General features: G+C 45.2%; 1 protein-coding gene across 4 annotated transcripts in view; it reads right to left on the bottom strand.

Annotated features, from left to right (window-relative positions):
* Positions 1–20997, bottom strand: part of EEPD1 (endonuclease/exonuclease/phosphatase family domain containing 1) — a 115492-nt gene that overhangs the window by 10705 nt on the left and 83790 nt on the right. For 2 of the 4 annotated variants that reach the window (XM_070511782.1, XM_070511783.1), the window contains exons 4-5: positions 9235–9318; positions 3075–3185 (exon numbers count right to left, since the gene is read on the bottom strand). In XM_070511782.1, coding sequence (XP_070367883.1) covers positions 3075–3185; positions 9235–9318 — 195 coding nt within the window. The remainder of the gene's footprint in view (positions 1–3074; positions 3186–9234; positions 9319–20997) is intronic. The other 2 variants (XM_044764874.2, XM_014840732.3) reach the window with 1 other exon arrangement.

The following is a 20997-nucleotide window of genomic DNA, read 5'->3' as shown; positions in this document are numbered from 1 at the left end:
CAAGAGGTGAGTTTTGCTTATAACAGCTAGTGCCTAGCACCTTGTAAACGCCCAATAAATATTTGGTGGATGAATGTAGGTCGGAGTTGACAGTCCCAATGGTTTGGAATTGGTCAAGGGCCCTCCTCAGGTGGATGGGGCCCCACACAGAGGTCTGAAGCCCCAGTGCAGGGCCCTGTGAGGGCTGGCAGGTGGGGCAGACAGACGGGGTGGTGTCAGCAGGGTCCCTGGGCCTGGTGCTAAGCCCCTGCAGCCAGAGGGCCCACTCGGAATCTGCCTGCTTTGCGCTGCTGCTGGCATGGGGAGGGGAGGCTTCTGGAAAGAGGAGGAGCTTCCCTCCCACCCACCCCAGCCTCTGCTGCCTAGCCAGGATCAGCAGTGTCATCTGAGGGGCCAGCGATGGTCATTGTGAAAGTGGAGGAAGTGACTTTGCACAACCTGAGTGGCCATTGCAGAGTCCCCAGCTTCAGCCTGGGTCCCGGCCACACACACGCCTTGCTGGGCTCAGCACCTCGACCAAACGGGCAAGTGTCGAGGAGGAGCGAAGAGGGGAAGAGTGTCTTGCATGCATGTGTTGCACGGATCCACCCGTCCCCTCACTGGAGAGAGCACGAGTTTAAGAATTCGAAGACTTGGGTCTCAGTCCCGCTGGGGTCACTCAGCTGGGGCACCTCAGATGAGTCACTCTGTTCTTTTAAACCTGCTTCCTCAGCTGTAAAGTGAGGAAAGCAAAGTGCCTTGTCGGCTTCGCGGGTTATCCCCCACTCTACTGTTTCCCAAGCAGTGGTGCCAGAGCACCCTTCCTGGGTCCACTCAGGTCACCTTCTGCTCAAAAACCTGCAGCGGCTGCCTGCTGCCCACAGGGCCCCCTGAGCAGGCACCTTCCTCTTCCAGGCTCCCTCTCACACCTGCTCACCTATGTTCCCAGCAGGACTGGGCCTTTCTGGCCTCCACTCTTCAGTGCATGCTGCCCCTTCCCACCTCCTGGGAGCCTCTCCCCACCACCCTGACTGGGGCAGGCCCCTCTTCCCAAAAAACAGCTCCACCTCAACGTGGGACAGTGCAAGGGGCTCAGGCATTAGAGCCAGAGACAGCTGACTGGGTTCGGGCCTGAGCCCTAGCTTGCATCAGCTGATGACTGTTGGGTGCATCATTCCATCGTCCTACAACTTCATTTCCTCCCTGGTAGACTGCGCCTCCAGCTGCGGGGCGAGGACTCGAGACATTACAAGAAGGCACCTGGGCGCCATTTCAGGCCTTGGAGGAATGGAGCTGCTGCTACCAGTGTCTCACCTTTGTCTGGGGTAGAGACTGAACACTCGTGACTTGATATAGTTTGTTAGACCCAGACAGTGTTTGAAAATTTTTTGGATTATCTGCCCATATTTAAAACTCAGGAAATTTCCCATTAAAACCCAGATATCTGCATCTTTTGAGAGGTCAGGAGATGGTTCCACACTGGGCCACAACTCCACAACTCCATGGCAACAACTGGCTGGACCTGGACGCCGCTGCAGCCTGAGACAGGCATGCGCGCCCAGCCCAGCCCAGCCTGGCCCACCGGCCGCCTCCTGTGCACCCCGCCAGGCCCGGCCGGTGCTCTGTCAGGGAAGCCCTCCAGTGCACATTATCTTTTCAAATCCCACAGCCGCCCTGTGAGTTAAGGGGGGGCTATTGCTCCCATTTTACAGATGAGGAAATTGAGGCTGAGCGGTTGAAGTGGCTTCCTTGCAACTGCATGCTGTTCTCCAATGGCCTTGACCCTGACCTGGAACTGGGTTACCTGTTTTGTTCCTCCAATAGGCGGTGAGCTCCCTGAGGGAGGGGATCTGCCAGGCTCAGGCTGGGATGCCCCCTGGGCTTGAAAAGAGTGAAAACAGACAGGGCGGGTCTCTGGTCTGTTTTTCTCACCATGTGTATCTGGCATATACCACAGCGCCTGGCACGTAGTAATCTTTCTAATGATTGTGGAATGGATGAATAAAGACTGTTAGATGGACTATAAGAGCCCTGCGAACCTATGTACGTGCAAAGTGCTATTAAAATAAAAAGCACGATGGTATTATTATTATTATTTCTCTGTGGCCTGAGAAGGGAGAGCCATGGCCCGAGTGGTAAAGACATTACAATTCAGCTCCAGCTCCAGCTTACTGTGAATGTACCCCGGCTGTCACCTCTAGTGACCACTGACACTCCAAAACATAAAACCCAGAGAAATCAGGTGTGTATCACATTTGTCAGTAGTAGCTAAAAAGACAGCTCGTTGTCAATAAATGACTAGATGCTTTTAATCCAGTCCAAAGTTATCATTCGAAAGCTCCAAATCTCAGTATCACTCATCTAAGTGCTGTTCATGTGTGTTCCTAAGCATAGTAGGTTTACTAGAGATAAAAAATGTAACATCTGCAGTTACAGGAAAACTAGGTGGTGATAGTTTCCAAGTCCTGATTAACTATCAGAAGTGTATTTTAAAAACCTAAAAGTCCACTGATACTGACCATTCCAAGTGAGTAAAACCTGGTCTTGAATATGAAATGTAACAGCGAAAACGTACACATATACAGCTTTACCCACAGCCATATGGGCAATACTCATGAAAGAAAAACTCAAAATTAAAATCTGCCAAAAATCTCCACAGAACATTTCTATGATGAAAGTGCACAATTTCTACCACGAAAGCACACTCTTCATGTATGAATTAAGTGAATCTGAAGTTTTCAGTCAATGAACAATGGGCTCTCCACAAACTTGGCAGAAGTTGGAACTGTGGAGAAGGGAGTATGAGGACAAAGGACACAAATCCTCATTCGCTGCCTTGGCTCCAGACAGGGTTTCTCCTCCCCTCCCAACACCCCAAGCTCCCATTTCTGTCTGGGCGGCAGTCCATTCCCGATCTAAACATGAAATGAGAACCAGGGCATTTTGAAATGAATGGCAAAGAGCTAAAAAAATGGGCAGAAATACAGAATTGCATCAAGAATGTTGGCAAAGGAAAATTTTAAATGTCTGCGATTAGGGAAAAAGGCTGTTTCAATGAAATGGAAAGAAAACCCAAGTTGTGCAGATGTGGGTACCTTCTGGAGCTGAGCTGAGGGCGTCTCAGCGACAACAGCCTTCCAGCATCCCCGGGGCCCCTTCCACTTGCGGATGTTGGGCAGGATCGGCTGGTTCAGCTCCGTACAGAACTGCAAAGACAGAGCACACGTCCGGGTGAGATCCCACCTAAAGCAGTTCCGCTGGCAGCAGCCAGAAATGCGTGATCCTGACTCATCGGCCTTACTGGGAGACTTGTCGGACTTCATCCCTGTGCTTCCCAAAACCAGGGATCGCAAAGACCCCGATGACCAAACGAGGACCACAAATTAGAAAGTAAACTACCTATGAAACGCACCGTTACCACCTGGGAACTCTCAGTTCAGAGAAGTCAATTCTCTTTGTAGCATTCTAGCACAAATACTTCAAAACTAGTGTCAGAATCCTTTTGATCCCTGTAAAACCGGTGGTTTCAAGGTCCCAGGAGGGTCTAGATCAGTATCAAACGCAGAGGGAAAAACGGTGAACACCTGGTGTCTTTGCTGACCAGGGCTTAGCTTAGAGGTGCAACAACTGACACCCACTTCATCTTCAACTACACATTGTTCACACTGGGTTGCTTCTGAGGAGAAAGGCCTGCTGTCACGGCTACTACACCCCTGTGTATTTGCAGGGTGTGCTTCTTTTTACGTATGCATGTCCCACCAACATGGAGTGGGAACTGTGAAGTGACTTTATCACCAAGGCAAAATAAAATGCACAAGCAAAGTAAAATGAGGAGTCGAAAAACTACAGGCTCCTGGGGTTGGTTCTTGTGAGGGCTCCCCAGGATTTGCCAGATTGGGGCTCAGTTTTTGAAATGCTCCAACATCTGGCACTGCCTCTTCCTGAGGACACCCTCTTGTCCCTTTGCTTCATGCACCTCGGACCACTCCACTCATCTCTTTCTCTGCCTGGCCCTACGAGAGAGTCTGTAGCTTCCTTCCGGGTACACATCACTGCTCTCTCCTTAATGAGCTGCCCTTAACCAATCTTAGCACCACAGGATCAGTTTATACCTCTATCCCAAAGGCCCCCAGATCTGTACCTGCAGCTCAGATTTCTCTCCTGAGTTTTGAATTGTATTTTGACTACATTTTTAACACTTCCATCTGAAGGTCTCTGGAGAACCACAAACCCAGCAGGTCCCAAAAGAACAGGCCATTCCCCTCCCCCACCTCCATGAACATCTCAGTTCATTGCCATCCTTCCAGCTGCTCTGACTTTTCCTTCTCCTCCCACATCCCATCTCTCACCCAGCCCATTGATTCTACTGTCACAAGTGTCTGGAGCTCCCGTTTTCTGTTCCCCCGTACCGCTGTGGACTGTTCTAGAGTCCCTCTTCTCTCACCTGGGTCACTGGCATGGCTTCTAAGAAGTCTCCCTGCCTCTCTGTCATTTGATCACCCTCCACCTGTCCACTGGCTAAGTTGTGATGGCCACACTGATGCACCACCCCTCTGGCTCTCAAAGCGTGGTCTGGGGCCTGGGAACATCAGTACCACCTGGGAACTTGTTGGAAATTCTTTGGCCCCATCCTAGAGCTATCGGATCAGAAACTCTAGTGAGGCCCAGCGATCTGTTTTTTAACAAGCCCTCTAGGTGACTCTGATGTCTCCCTAAGCATCTGCCCCAGATTCGGCTAGTGCTGTGGGCAGACTACTGTCACACTGTCCCCTCTGGGAACGCCTCAGCTGCAGAGAGCTGTGCTCATGCCCTTCCTGGGCAGCTCACATCCAACGTCTGAGCGATGCCAGGGTCTCACACTGCTTACCCTGTAAGAGGGAAGATGAGGCAGAAGCAAGGACTCAGCCAATCACTTCCACAGAGACAAGCGCCGTGGGAAAGGAGACTGGGCAGGGAGGGCATGCCGGGACATCACTGTAGACCTGCCCTGTGCTGGGAGTCAGGCTGCTGTCACAGGCGCATGGCCAAGTGTCTGCCTTTCCCTGCCAGCAAACGCTGTGAGGGCAAGGACTGTACCCAAGTCACCTTTATAAAGCCCACCTGGCACAGGGCATGGCCCCAGTGACACTCTCCAAGCATCTGCTGGTGAACCAGGAAGACGACAGTCCTCAAATCCAGAGACGACAAACAAAAGGGAGAATGTCTTGTTGGAGCTAATTATCTAAATAATTGCCTCAACTATAACCTGACTTCGTGTTTGCCTGTAAAGTGTTCTCTCTGGGATCTGGGCATCGGGGAGTTCTATCAGCTCCCCTTTCAACACTGCCCAGTGCCGAGTGGCCATGGACACTGTTGTTCCTGACGGGGGGCTTTGTCCTGGATAAATCCCCTTGGCCAGATGGTCCTAGCCGAAGCCATCCTCAGATGGGAAATGAAGCATTTGGAAAATGCAACCAGAATTTATCAGCTATAACTTTTGGGATCCAGCGAGGAAATGTACTTCACAAAGGGTCCAATTTCCTGCCGGGGAATCGTCTGCTTGCTGAGTGATCATTAGAGCTGAATCCAAGAATCGTTAAAAAGAAACGCAGCTCTCCTACGCCCATCTGGTGCTTCGCTCTTCTCCATGCAGGGGGCCCGGACCTGCCTGCTCACCCGAATCTCCTAGGATACACCCCAGGGAGCTCTATTTTTAAAAAGCCCCCAGGTGATTAGCCAACCAGCCAGATTAGACAGCCCCAGCCTCTGGGGGCCACCGGCTGTGCTGGGAGGAGCTACCTGCAGGCAGCCAGAAATCTCATCTCTCCTAACTCTCATGGGACCTTCAGATGCCTGAAGACAGGTGAGTCTCCTGTTCACACCCCAACCCCAGCCCGGCTTAAACACTCCATTCCTGAAAATGCCACTTTGATCGGAAAGGTCACAAGTGTGAAGAGGTGGCACAGGCTGACATTGTTTTCCATGCTCACCACTCTCAAAGATAGTCTTTTGGGACTAAAGTAGTGCTGGTCAAAGTGTGCTCATCAGCATCACCTGGGGACTTGTTAAAAATGCAGATTCTCAGGCCCCACCTGCCCTCCTGAATTAGAATCTCGGGGTGCAGCCCAGCAATCTGCATTTTAACAGCTCCTTCGGGTGACTCTGACACAAGTTTAAAGTTGGTATTATTGAATGAAGGAAAGACATTTTCATTTTTTATGCTTTATATTTAAAGCCTTTCCCTCACACGTAAACTCAAGCAGACCTAGAGAACCATAATTCCGGAACCCCAAGGGCAGCCTGTATTCTTCGCATTTGAAGTCTTGCTCTTGATAACCTCAGGCCACAGAGTGGATTACCCCTCTCTGCTCTCTTCTTCAGTATTTCTTATGTTACTGGGGACAAAGACTAATTTAAGGGACCAGGGAGAAAAGTGTCTATGGCTGAAAGCATTCTAATCCTAAATTTTCATGATCAGCGTTAGGGAAAGGGGGGAGGTATTTTCTTCTATTTCTAAGACTGAAAAAAGAATCGCCAGTTTGCTAACTTAGTGGACTGTTGGCCCTAACAGTGCACAAGGGGAGCACCTTTTGTATCCTTGCTACTCAGAGCGTGGTCCATGGATCAGGGGCATCAACCTCACTGGGAGTCTGTTAGACATGCAAACTCTCAGGCCCACCGCTTTGGCATCTGCATTTTCACAGGATCCCAGGCTGATTTACAAGCTCACTGAGGACCCTGCGTCAGAGCCGTCCTATTTTGTACGCACCATCTCTATTACTCCCCACAACCCACAGGAGGCAGACATCCTACCAGTTACTCACGAGCAAAGTGCAGCACGGACAGGTTAGGCCCAAACTGGAATTTACATGAAAGATCACGCAGTTGATATGTTAGAAGGAGGGTGTGAACTGACGTCTGTCTCCTCCCCTCTACCTCCTGGCCCAACAGGTGGAACAGGTGGGGCAAGGCAGGCTCCAAAGGTGGGGCTGGCCCCGTTTTACTGAATCATTAGATCTTTTCTCCCCCCAAATTCAAAGGAAAATAAAAGCATCCTCTGAGAGCCCTCAATCTGAACTCTGCCTTAGATTGTTTTATTCAGAACAGCTGGTTCTCAAATTTTCCGTTTAGCCTACATACCAGAAGAAGAAATAATACTCTCATAAGTGAAAGTGGCTCACCAGGGCAGAAAGGCCATTGAACAGGTTCAGGACAGGCCTTCCCAGGATGGGCTACTTTGGCATGTGGAATATTCTGAGCTTTTACCTTTCCCCTAAAGAATTTAAATATTACTGGCCTCGTCATAATAAGAGTTATCACCAGAAACACATTTTTCTAATTACTGCACATCTGCTCTTCTTATTGTCCTATAAATTACCTTTCTCCCCTCTGAAGCCTCAGGCCCCTATCCCATGCCTTAGCTCAAGACAGCAAATATACCTCATTTTACCTTTTTGTGTCTGACTCTCTCATGTATGTGGAGTTCCCATATGTATGAAATTAATTAAAGCTGATTTTCTTCTATTCATCTGTCTCATGTCAATTTAATTCCTAGACCAGCCAGAAGAACCTGAGGGTAGAGGAAAATTTCTTCCTCCCCTACACCATACTGCTGATGGGGCAGCAATACACTCAGTTACTTTGCTTGGTTCTTAGTGGTCCTAAGGCCCTGGCAGGCCTCTCCGCAGAATAGGAGCTCACATGGAGAATGCAACATGGACAAGAGCAAAAGCAAAGAGCCTTTCTCTCTCAATCTGCATGGAACAGAAGAAGATTGCTCACTGGCTTATGCTTTACGTTCCCACAGCGCCAGGACGAGGTGTAGCCAACGTGCTCAAGTGCAAACACAGGCATGTCTCCCAGGGGGAGACAGGTCCAACATGGGACAGAGGGCAACATGCTTGGGGCTCCAAGGGCCACTTTGAAACGCTCACGCAGTATTGCTACAGCACTGCCTCAGAGCCTTTCCCAGAGGTGCAGGAGTCTGCGGAGGGAGGAAGGGTAGGTCCTTCCCTCTACCCTTGCAGACTCAATGAGCAACTACCATTTTCCAACATTGAAAGAAAGAACTGGACTTGTTTCCTCGTAGCTTTGGAAGTTTCCTCAGAGGGCTGCCTTCCTGGGCTGGAAGAAGAGACGCATGTAGGAGCTTTAGTATCCTGGGCACGTCATTTAACATCTCTATCTCCCAATCAATAAAGTGAGGGGATGCGAGGAGAGGACCTGGCCCAAGGGCACTTCCTGAACGTTCTAAAACTGCTTGATTCTAGAACTCTAGGAGGAGAGGGTGGAGAAAAGAGAGAGACGCAAGAGGGAGAGGTGAGAAAGGTATAAAAATGGGAGAGGAAATACAAGATCCTCACAAACATTACAACTCCTTTCTCCCTCTGTCTCAGTGATCATCACTGTGCGAACTCCATGAAGAAGCTGATCGCGTTGACAGGACATGGGGTAACTTTCCAAAGGCTTTTCCCCAAACAAGGAGAGGGGACTCCACCCTTCCAAAAAGTGCATCCGCTTTGCTTAATGTCCCCTAAGCCCCACCTGAAGACCCCTGATAAACTGCCTGGAATAAGAGTTTACTCTTAACAGTGATTCTAATACATTAAGTTTGGATAAATCCAACAATATTAAGAAAACGCAGGTGGCCAATAATCTATGAGATTCTGAATCCTGCAAAGAACAGAGAGCCAGAATTGGGAGAAACAGGGAGGGGAGGGAACCAACATTTATTAAGTGCAAACTATCTGGCAGGCAATCTTCACAGATTATCACGTTTAATCCTAATGACAACCCTGTGAGGCAGGGAGAAATACTCCCATTTGACACATGAGGAAACCAGGGCTCAGAAAGAAACATGGCAAGGTCACTCGCTGCCAGCAAGTGGGCCAGGCAGGACGGAAACCCAGGCTGGCCAACTCTAATGCTCAAATGCACTTAGGAGAGAAGACTGGGAAAACACCAACTAAACCAACCGACCCGTGGGATGGTGGGTGTGCGCGCACCACACCACATGCATTCCAAAGGTCGGGTTCTCTGGAGTGCAAACCTGCACAACCTCCACCCTGCTAAAGTCAGTTTCATCGTCAACATGCCAGGCTGCATGGGTCCTGGGCACACAGCTCTGCCGGGGAGGTCAACACATAAGACCACAGCCTTCCTCCTGGGAGGGGCTGGGGACTGGCAGGACACACACATTATGCAACACACAGCCAAGCGTTCAGAGCTTCCTAAGGCAGCCCCTGCTCTAGAAGCGCAGGCCCCATCCTTCTTCACCTGTCGAGAGAAGGAGTGGCTTCCAGCCCCTTCATCACTCTGCCCACGAGCCACTTCTAGGTCAGCTCCACGAACATGCTCTTTCTATAGGACCCGAAAGGAATTCAGGATGATTATTCATCCTTGTTTAAACATTCTTATCACGCTGAGAAGGATAAAAAGCAAACAAGGAGACATTTCTCCAGCCCCCACATCAGCTAATAATTAGTGGCTTTTACAGAGTCAGGGGAAGTGACACCCACATGCACTCCTGACAACAGAAAGGATGCTGGTTCAGGTAGACTTTCTTCTGTGTTCCCAAAAGTCACTCATCACATGTTTCCTGAACAAGATGGTTAAAAATAAGCAAAGGTGGGGGGGACCTTTCAAGGGCAATTAAAACATCTTTTTGCAAGGGCAATTGTAAAATGGAGAGTAAGTGGGAGTTGAAGATGTTGTGGAGAAGGAAGTCAGCTTAGGACAGGGAGGGAGATGCACGGGCCACAGAACACTTGTGTAGCAATTCTACACTCCCATGCTGCCACCATCCTTGTCACTGTCCTCGGCATCCCCTATTTCTGCCTTTCAGGGACATTTCCAAAGGTTCTTCTTCTCCAAAGGTCTTTGGATGCTAAGACTTAATCTTGGATGGGAGTTAAGACTGTGATAGTAATTTTGTGGATCTTCCCTTCTCTCTAAATTGAAGCTTATGTCCTGATATAAACACAAGCTCATTACAGGATAATTTGTAAAGCAGAGAAACATAGAAAGATTTAAGTAAAAATACCACTGTGCAAAGACAACCACTGCTAACATTTTTGGCAGATTTCCCTGTAGGCTGTTTCCTATGCATTTTATTAATATATGTATATCTGTATATTCATACACAAACACTTTTGTGTTCTGCTTTTCCCACTTACAACTGTGCCACATTATTACAAACTCTTCTAAACTCACTTTACGGGCCAGTTAGCGTGCTACCATACGGGTACAGCATGCCATCCCCCTGGTGGCGGATGTTTCAGTGGTTGGAAGGAAATTCTGCCTTTTTGAGGCTCATTTCATTTCCCTACAAACATCCTAAAAGCACTTTGCAAAGTAGCAATAAGACCTCATCATTCTACTCTCACCTGCTCAAAATGATTTCATCCACAGGTTGAAAAAAAGTCCTGGGTAAGTTAGAGGATAAAATTATAATGTCTTTGTTTCTGAAAGTAAATCAAGAGGTCTTTGTGTTTTAAATGCATATGCCTGTGATAGACAGAGGGCAGCACAGGGGCCTGGAGAGAGAACGACCAGACACGAAGCCCCGAAACATAGGAACAGAAAGGAAGCAACTTCTTTCTTTAAATCTTGGACTGGCACAAGAGATGGGAGTCTTCATGAACAGTTTAGTTTCTTTCAACTCCAGAGGGTAAGAACACGGACTCTAGAGAAAGGCTGCCTGGATCCAAACTTTGGATCTGCCACTCACCAAGAGTTTTGACTTTGGGCAAATGACTCACTCACTGTGTGCCTCAGTTTCCTCATCGGTAACAAGGGGATAAAAACCATTCCCCCCTCACTAGTTTGATATTTCTAAAGTGGGAGCCCAGGGCCTGGCACATCGTGAGTCTCCTGTATGTTCCTGCGGTTATTGGACAGACTGGACCACTCCCTCAGGACAGGGCCACGAAGAGAGGACCTCCCCCACCTTCAACTTTCCACACACGGCAGCACAATTCCCAAAATACACCAGCTGAGGAAGTGGGCAGGAGTAGGGGTTGGGGCCAAGAGCCAACACATCACATGCCGGGAGGTAGGGACCTCTAAAATAAAGCACCGCAGGCACGGAGAGAGAGATGGGAAACTGGTCATTAATATTCTTCTCTGCTGAGGAGGAGAATGGACTCATCCAATCATTCAATAAAAACTGAACAAGCACCAACTATGCGGGGATCCTGGGCCAGGCTCTGGAGCTATAATGGTGAAAAAAATGAGAGAAGGTCCCCTGCCCTCCCGAGCTTACAGTCTAGGGATGGGGGATGTGGGGGTGGTGATGTAGACAGTTACTATTTTTAATTATAGAATGATACTCTTGAGGTCATTCTAGTGCCAGCTACTAAACACATCCAAATTAATTTCATTCTCACAACAGCCTTCTAAAGTAGGTATTATTATGATACTCATTTGATGTATGAGAAAATGGAGGCACAGAGAGGTTAATTAAGTTGCCCAAGATCACACAGCCAGTAAGGGGCAGAGCCAGCATTTGAACCCCAGCAGTCTGGCTCCAGAACCCATGCTCTGGGTACAGCCTTCTTCTGTCTCTGTAGACACAGCTATTAATCAAATAATCATCCAAACGTAAAACTGCCGCTGGGACTTGTGCTACAAAGGAGTGGTTCAAGGATCCTGTGGGCATCCATGATGGTGGTAGTGGGGGTAGGGGGTGAGGGAAGTCTGACTTAGTCAGGGAAGGCATCCCTGAAGAGGTGATGCTTGAGCTAGAACTCAAGGATGAGAAGGAGTTAATTAGGAAAAGAGGAGAGGAGAGTGTTCCAGGCCAGAAGGGACAGCACGGGTAAAGGGCCTGTGGCGGAAGAGAGTATGGAAAGTTTGTAGGACAGAAATTCAACGTGGCTGCAGCACAGACGGTAAGGGGTAGAATGGTGCAATGAGCTTCAAGGGATAGTCAGAGGCCTGGCCATGCAGGGCCCCGCATGCCCTGACAGGACTTTGTTCCTTATCCTGAGAGCAATCCTAAAGTCAACGAAAGGCATGAACAGCAGATGTGCATTTTGAAAAGGCCATAGGGCTGCAGTATAGAGTGCAGGGTGGAGAAGGGCCAGACCAGTTAGGTAGTGTAGTAAGAGACGAGGATGCCTTGACAAGAAGAAGACCAGCGGTTAGACTTGAGAGATAATGAGGAAATAGGCATAACATGGCTCAAAAGAATTGACAACAGGTACTCAAACAAGCACTAGTATGTGAATGTTCAGAGCAGCTCTATTCACAATCCCCAAAAGATGGAAACAACTCAAATGTCCATCGACTGATGCAGAGAGAAACGTAACATGCTAGATCCATACAAGGGAACACTTTGAACTATAAAAAGGAAGGATGGACTAAAACCTGCCACGACACAGAAGAACCTTAAAAACATACTGAGTGAAAAAGCCACATATTGTATGATTCTACTTATATGAAACATGCAGAACAGGCAACTCCATCGAGACAGAAAGCAGATTGGTGACCGCCAGGTGCTGGGGAGGGAGGAACGGGGAGTGACCGCGTGATAGGTATTGATTTTTCTTTTTGGATGATGAAAATGTCTTGGAACTAGACAGAGGTGAAAGCTGCACAACATCATGAATGTACTAAATGCCACTGCATTGTTCACTTTCAAATGGACTCTAAAGTGGTTAATTTTATGGTTTGTGAATTTTACATCAATGATTAAAAAAGTTACTTGGGCAATGGATTAGATGTTTAAGGGAAAGGAAGGGAACCACTCTTTTCATTCAACCAACAGTGGGGGGTGCTATTCGAGGCTACAGCTGTGAAGTTGGGCTGTCCCTCACGGAGCCCTTGGTCAGCAGGGGAGCAGGGAGTCAGCGCCAGCCCCGTGGAGAGGCCACCTCCAGAAAGGACTTATTCAGTGTTCTCACCACACGGCTGTTAAGCAACTAGAAGAGGAGTACACAGCCCAGTAATTCTTGGAATCCAGGCTCTCTGAAGCTCAAAAAAGACAGTTTTAGGGCGAATAAAATAAATAATTCTTCCCAAATTAGGCACTCAACTTGTGAGTAATGATTAAAACTAATTATTCTAAGTGGAAGCAGGTCTGAAAATAGCAATAAGTTTTGGAGGATTGTGTGTCTATTTTAGGAGAATGCAGGAAAGTTGCCGGCAGAGTGGAGTACCCTGAGTCAAAGCAGAAAGGCTGAGAGGGCCACACCATGGTTTGCACGTATGCCATTCCATAGATGCTAATCTTACGTCACTTGAGAAACATGTCAGCAACGAAGGCTGAGTACACAGAGTTTCATTGGTACTTCCTACTGAAATACTAAACCAAAAATTCGACAGGAAATGTCAACTATGTATGTTACAACATTTTACTTGTAAGCAAAAAGGCATCTGCCCCAAGCTTGTAAGATGATAATAACATTTCCTAGACCAACCATGTTGATTTAGCCAACCATAGCTCTTCTTTTTCTAGAGTCTTCTTCCCTCTTCGATATCTTCAGGTAAACAGGCTCTAAGAATGGGTAAGATGGATATAGATAGGGCAGACTGTCTCTAAACCCAAACGAACCATCCCATAGCACAATTTATCCATAAGAACATTTTCACCTATGAGGTTTCAGATACGGCAACAGAAATGTAGGAACAGGGAAAAAGGAGATGGGAAGAGAGAGAAAACACAAAAAGTAGGAAATGATTATTGAGGTACTTAAATCCAAAGAAAATAACCGAGGAGCAGAACAAAGCCCGCAGTTTACCTTAGCTCAGCCCCCTAACCCTACCCTCCTGCCTGAACGCCCACATATTTTCTTAAACCCCAGAGATATATTTTCTCTGTCCATAAACACTGAAGACTAGCTTGATCTTACACTCACTGAGACTGCAAGGCTCTCAACACTTCCCATATGTATTTCTGCTAACAACCCAGTGTTTTTTAGGAATCATCACATTAAATAGAATTAGTACTTATGGACCCTCAGGGAAATTGTTCTGCTTGCCATTTTTCTTATAAAACGCCAGCCTTCAGCTATTCTAAATGGTGTTTATGCAGCCTGCCTTCCTCAGGAGCAATACTCATAAAAATAAAGACTTCAAAGCTGTGGGCGAAAGTATTACTGATTCATGACTTATTTTATTTTGATTTGCATTATGCCAAATCCCAACCTTAAAAGCCTGCCTATTTCCTATTTTATTTCAGGGCAAACTACATAGATTTGATTGCTCTTTTCTGTGTGGGCAGCAGGGGATGGAGAGACCTGCAATGTTTCACTCCTGGACACTTCATGGCAGCAAGAACTATCGGTGGCAGTTCATGAAATAGCACTCTCATTCCGGAGAACGTCCCGACACTTAATGGTTCTCAATTTTCTATGCTAATGCGAGAAATGGAAAACCAAATCCCCAAACTATCTTTTAGTCAACATCCCTTCCCATCACATTTTTGGCCAGAGGCGCTCAAAAATAGCCAAACTGCCTCATGTTAGTTTGACAGGTTTTTCAGGCTCCTTCCAACATACTGGAGCGGGTAGAGTGAAAGTGGACAGGAGAGAGAGAAGTGTGCAAAGACCAAGCTGCACACCAGGCTAGGGCCATGTCATGGACGCCATGACAGTGTCCTGCAGGGTACTAGGAGAACTCCCTATTAAGGAGTTGTCACCACAGCAGTGCTCATTTACTAGAATGCTCACCATTAGCCAAGCACTACCACAGGCCCTTTACACACGCTGCATGATATGACCCACACCATGACTCTGTGATCGAGGCATTATCTTCGCTCAAGAAATAAGGAATGTAGCACTGGGGGGACTGAGATCACCCACAGGGCAAATGACTGAGCCAGGACCCAAATTCATGTGTGGGGTCTATCTGACCCCATTATGCACTCAGCTTCCTGCTGAAGCAACTACCAGGAGGGGAGTAATATGACCAAACTTGTGTCTTAGAAGAGTTACTGTGGTAACAACATAAAAGAGGGATTGAAACAAAATTAAATTACAGATACCAAATAGTAATTTTACATGTTTTAATTTTTCTCTCTGCTGTCATATTTTCTAGAAATTTCACCTTTCTAGGCATAGTATATATACTTATTAATGGGCTTTATCCATACAGAGGACGTGCACACGCACACACATTTAATTCTTTTTCATTAATAAAAGCTGATTAAGTGCTATTACTAGATAAATTAAGCACCAAAGCAATATTAAAAAATGCCCCTGCCACATCCTGAAATGATTAAAAATACTTGCCTAAAGTGCCTAAAAATACCTGTTTCTTCTTCCCTTCCTATTCACAAAAGTCTGGGTAATGAGAAACAAAATGAACAACTGATACATAGCAATGTACTCTCCACCTAGGGGTTCAGCCAGGTGGAGAGAGGGAGAGGAGATCAAGCTCGCCTGACAGAGAAGATCAGTAATAACACAAAATTGCAGTCACACAATTTTGTAATCTGGGGGAAGAGGCTTCAACGCTCCCCTAGGAGCTGGTGCAGATGTTGACATTCAGGCAAAAACCCAGAACTTGTCACCTCCTCTTCCTTGTTCAGCCCTTTGGCGTGTAAATGCTGGGGATCTTGCTTTAGTCCTGGGCACCTCTGATCCCTGTGGATCCCCAGAGCTGGACACATCAGGAAGATGCTCTGTGACTCAACAGCGCTTCTGCGGAGCCACTTAAACAAATCTCTCGGCTGTCCACTTGTGTAGGAAGCCACTGACAGACAGACAACCAAGAGGGCAGGTAATTTTTCAGTAACTCATATACGGGGCGCTGCCTTGTTTTCTCTGGCTGTTTTCTTCCAATCTAATTAATTCTGCATGTTCAAATGAGTCTGCATTTCATGGACAAGAGTTAGGTGGGACAGGCTGAGGGCAAGGGAGAGTGGGGTGGCAGCACAGAGTGTGGTGGGGAAACCAAGTCTAGGATCCAGAAGGCGGTCTTGGTTTATGTTCATAAGGGACGCCCGTACACTTTTATGAATTTCTACAAAGAGAGTTCAAAATCTCTGAAAGCAGGTTGGATGCTTTTCCAGAAGTTTGGAACCTTGTTAAGGCCCAAACTCACCATTTCAATCGCTCCCGAAGGTTAATAAAAAATATTTTATCCGCTGTAGGAATTACCCATTCTAAATGGGAAGTTAACAATTTGATAGATCTCTCCACTGAATTAATTCTGGCAAAGCAAGCCTTAATGGTCAGCTCAATCAGGACACTTTTAGTTGCTGAGAGCAGCAGCAAAGCGTTTTCACCAACTGAGCAAAATAGTTTCACCTGTCTGCCCTTCTGTTTCATTTAAAATTACGAACCAGCCCAACTGCTGAATACAAAGTCATGCTCTCAAGATGTGAATGAATGAATCATTCATGGAAAGTCTCAGAATTCTCTCAAAAAGTGAATTGAAAGTTCTCTCAGTACCAACTCATTGTTAGCACTTCCTGATAAGCAAAGTATTTGAGGGTGGACCCAGTAAGACAGGAAATTGCATATAATTCCTGTCACCACGGCTGGGTGAGTGTTTGTATGAGGTGGTGGCTATGTGCAACAATTTTGAAGGATTACAATGAGTTGGATTTTCTTCTTGTTGAAAAGCAAAACAGAGTCAAGAAACTAACAAGGCAGGAGGGAAGAGCGCTTAGGACACACCTGAGGGCTAGCAGAGACTTTTCAGTAGTGAAAAGATTCCAGAGCAAGCCCTCTTCCCCTCTTCCAAGCCCATAAATGATCTAAGACAGCAGTTTTCAAACATTCTTGACCACAACTTACAGCAATAAATAAATTTGCATACGGCAATCTGGTAGAGTTGATCTATTTGTATGCCAAATATGTATGTATGTATGTATCCATCTATCCATCCATTCATGTACACAGATAATGAAACAAATGCTGTTTGTAACTTACTAAATTGATTTCATGACCTATAATTTGAGAATCAAACTCAGATATTTCTGGCTGCAAAGTCCTTAGTCTTTCTAGAATATCATGGTGTCCTCTCCTTTTCATTCTCTCTTTGCCAAACAATATGAAACGTTTTGTTGGACTTTACATGGGTAATACCTTAGCAGTCTCAAGCAAACAAAATTGTGTCACTAAGGTTGGACCAGCTTTGGGACACTGAGTACACATCACTCTTCAGAAACCAAATAAATGAAAGACTCCTTCTGTAAACATGGTGCCTGGGAATACATTTGGTTTTCAAAGGTCACTTGTTCCTAATAAGATTCTTAAGAGCTAAATTTTCATCACAAACAATGGAGGCCAGAAGGCAGTGGAACAACGTACTTAAAATGCTGTCAACCAAGAATCTTATATATATCCAAAAAAAAAACTTTCAAAAACGAAGATGAAATACATTCCCAGAAAAACTAAACTAAGAGAATTTGTTGCTAGCAGATCTTCCTTATAAGAAATACTAAATAAAGTTCTTCAGGCTGAAAGCAAGTGAGCTCAGACCAACTTGAATCTTCACGAAAAAATGAAGAGAACCAGTCAACGTAATTATGGAATTATGAAAGACAGTATAAATGCATATTTCTTCTCCTTTATTCATGTTGTATAAAACAACATGTATACAGTTGTACTGTCAGTCCTATAACATATAAAAATGTAATACAGTTGACAATAACAGCAGAAAGGAGCCAGGTGGGAGAAACAATGTATTGGAATAAGAAAATGGTGCCAAATGGTAACTTGAATCCACACAAACAAATGAAGAAAACCAGAAATGGTAAATAAGAAGGTTAATGTAGCTAACTCTACAAATATATACTTGTTCGCCTTTCTTCTCTCATCTTCTTTAAAAGACATAAAAGTATATAAAGTAATAGTTATAACAACGTATAGTTGGATCTGTGGCATGGTTAGATGCGATATGTATAACAATAGCACAAAAGGGGGGAAGGGGAAATAGAGCTAACAGGAGTAATGTTTCTATTTGTCACTGGAATTAAGTCAGTCTAAATCCAAACTAAGTTAGTACAAATCTGATAAAATGTATATGGTAAACTCTAGAGCAACCATTAAGAAAATAACCCCAAAAAGCATAGTGAAAAAAATCATTAAGGAAATTAAAATGCTATGTTAGGAAATATTCACTTAAGGCAAAAGAAAGCAGTAAAGAGGAGCAGAGGAACAGAAGAAGACATAAGACAAAGAAAACAAAAAGTAAAATAGCAGATGTAAATCCAACCATAACAATAATAACATTAAATGTGAATGGATTAAACAATCCAATCCAAAGACAGAGACTGTCAAACTGAGTCCAAACAATATCCAAGCATATGCTGTGTGCAGGAGATACACGTAAGATTCAAAGATACAAATAGACTGAAAGTAAAAGGATGGAGAAAGATATATCATGCAAATAGCAACAATAAGGAAGCTAGAATAGCTATATTAACATCAGAAAAATAGACTTTAAAACAGAAAGAGTTATTAGCGATGAAGAGGGACATTTTATAATAATGAAAGGGTCAATCAATCAGAAATACATAACCACTATAAATATATATGTACCTAATAACATAGCCCCAAAATACATGAAGCAAAAACTGACAGAACTAAAGGAATAAACAGACAACTTAACAACGACAGTTGGAGACTTCAATACCCCATTTTCAATAATGGATAGAACAACTAAACAGATCAACAGAAATAAAAGACTTAACAACAATATAAACAAAATAGACCTACAGACATTTATATAATACTCCATCCAGCAACAGCAGAATACACATTCTTCTCAAGTGCACAAGGAACATTCTCCAGAATAGACCATATGCTGTAGCATAAAACAAGCCTCAATACATTTTAAAGGAGTGAAGTCAAACAAAGTATATTCTCTGCCCATGACGGGATGAAATGAAATTGGAAATCAATAACAGAAAGAATTTTGGGAAATTCAGAAGTAAGCAGAAATTAAACAACACACTTGTAAATAACCCATGGGTCAAAAAAGAAAAAACAAGGGAAATCTAAAAACACTTTGAGATGAATGAAAATGAAGATGCAACATATCAACACTTAGGGGATTCAGCTAAAGCAGTGCTTAAAGGGAAATTTATAGCTGCAGATGCTTATATCAGTACAGAAGAAAGATCTCGAATCAATAACCTCAGTTTCTACCTTAGGACACTGGAAAAAAAGAGCAAACTAAATCTAAAGCAAGGAGAAAGAAGAAAGAAGTAATAAAGATTAGAGCAGAAATGAATGAAATAGAGGATAAGAAACAAAGAGAAAGCCAATGCAACCAAAAGTTTTTTGAAAAGCTCAACAAAAAATGAGAAACCTTTAGCTAAACTGACCAAGGGGATAAAAAGAGAGAATACTCATGATATTGCCCAAAGACCTGCTATCTGAGCTCTAGCTGCCCACACAGACTGGGGAATGCCCTCAGGGTAAAGCCATATAGATGTAGATCTCACCCAGTGCTGGTTCCTTCTTTTGACGGTTGATACCTCTCCAGTTTCTGCCTGCTTTCGGTTGCTCTGAAGTACCTTCAATAGCTGTCTGCATTTTGCCCAGAGCTCATAATGGTTGTCTGAGGGGAGATTATTCGGATATCAGCTACTCTGCCATTACCAGAACTGGAACCTCCGGATTCCCTCTCAAAGAGGAAAGAGGGTATCTCAAGGAGAGAGGGAGTCATCCCAGAAAAAGTTTTAACATGGACACACTATGTTTAAATCATGAGCTAGACAAGTTCAGAAACCAGCCCATCACTTATGAGCCACTCGAAAAGGTCAGCAAAACGCTGTCTAGTTGATGGTACTATGATTCTTAGCAAACATGGAGAGGGGTGATTTTTCAAGGCCCCCTCAACCTTGAAGGCTGAATGAAATGATCCTCCTGCCCTTCTTATAGGTTTTGCCTTGGCCTCCACCTGAGCTTTCAATCCACATAGATATCTAAGATTTCTCTTCTTTTCCTCTATAAACCTAGAATCAATTAGGAGACTCAGAAGTAAGGAAGTTTTTAGAGTACGAAGACAAAGTAATTGAACCACCAAGGAGAGTGGCCCCAACGACAACCATCACAGGTGGGAGACAGTGGCTGATTCAGACTCCCCAGGTGGCGCAGCTCACCTAGATAAAACACGCCCCAGGCACGATTTCTCTCCTTTCCCTCTCCTAAATTCAGAGCATTGTATCCAAATGGCTTCAACATTTAAAAAAACATTTTCAACATAAAATCATTATACATTCATTATAAAAACAGAAATAGGTATGCAGAAATTATCCAAACATGGATAACTGCAAATAAAATTTTAAAATTTTATGTGAAATTAGTTCATAACCATTTTTAATGATAGAAAGCAAAATTTTTTTAAAATAAAAATGCTTTGTCTTAGGTTAGAAGTTGACTAAGCTAAGCTATGATTTATTAGATTAACTGGTCAGGGGGCCAGGCTGCTAAGAGCTAAGGATAGCTGAGGAGGAATGAAGGTTGGCTGTGCAGGGTGAGAATTTACCTTCAAGAAAACTGCAAGTACAGGAAAGAAGAGAAATAGGACAACAGCGGAGAGGAAAGTAGGACAAGCAGCGACACATTTCAGGTTTCGGGAGACCTAACATGCCTGAAGTTACCAGAGAAGGAAACGATGCCGGAAAGAAAGGGGTGAAGAATGGGAGCACAGATACGCTATGAACCTGCGGATCCCCTCAGAATAACCAATGCGGCATCAAACCATAAATCACAGAACGGTGACCGAAGGCATGTTGTTTCTGTGCCAGTGGGATGCAGTGCTGTCTAAAATCTGACTGGACTCTGACCACACAAAGTCCCTCTTGCTGACCCCAGGCACTGCCTCACTGGACAGGGCTGTTTTGTCCCACTCTGAGGAACATTTCCTCTCTAGGCCACCACTTTGTAGATGAGAGAAGATATTTCAACATTTCTGGGTGGAGAATGAATCCTACCTTCACCAGGTCCCAGAGGTATGAAGCTGAGGGACTCCATGGAGAAGCTTCAAGAATAGGTGAACTCACCTGGGTGTATAGGTATACATGCGCCTTTTTATGTTCTTCCAGGATGAAGGCATATAGCTCTCACCTGATAATTA

Source organism: Equus asinus, chromosome 1 (genome assembly GCF_041296235.1).
Source record: "Equus asinus isolate D_3611 breed Donkey chromosome 1, EquAss-T2T_v2, whole genome shotgun sequence".
Taxonomy (NCBI): Eukaryota; Metazoa; Chordata; class Mammalia; order Perissodactyla; family Equidae; genus Equus; species Equus asinus.
The sequence above is the reverse complement of the archived record's forward strand: the minus strand, read 5'-3'. Positions and strand labels throughout refer to the sequence as shown.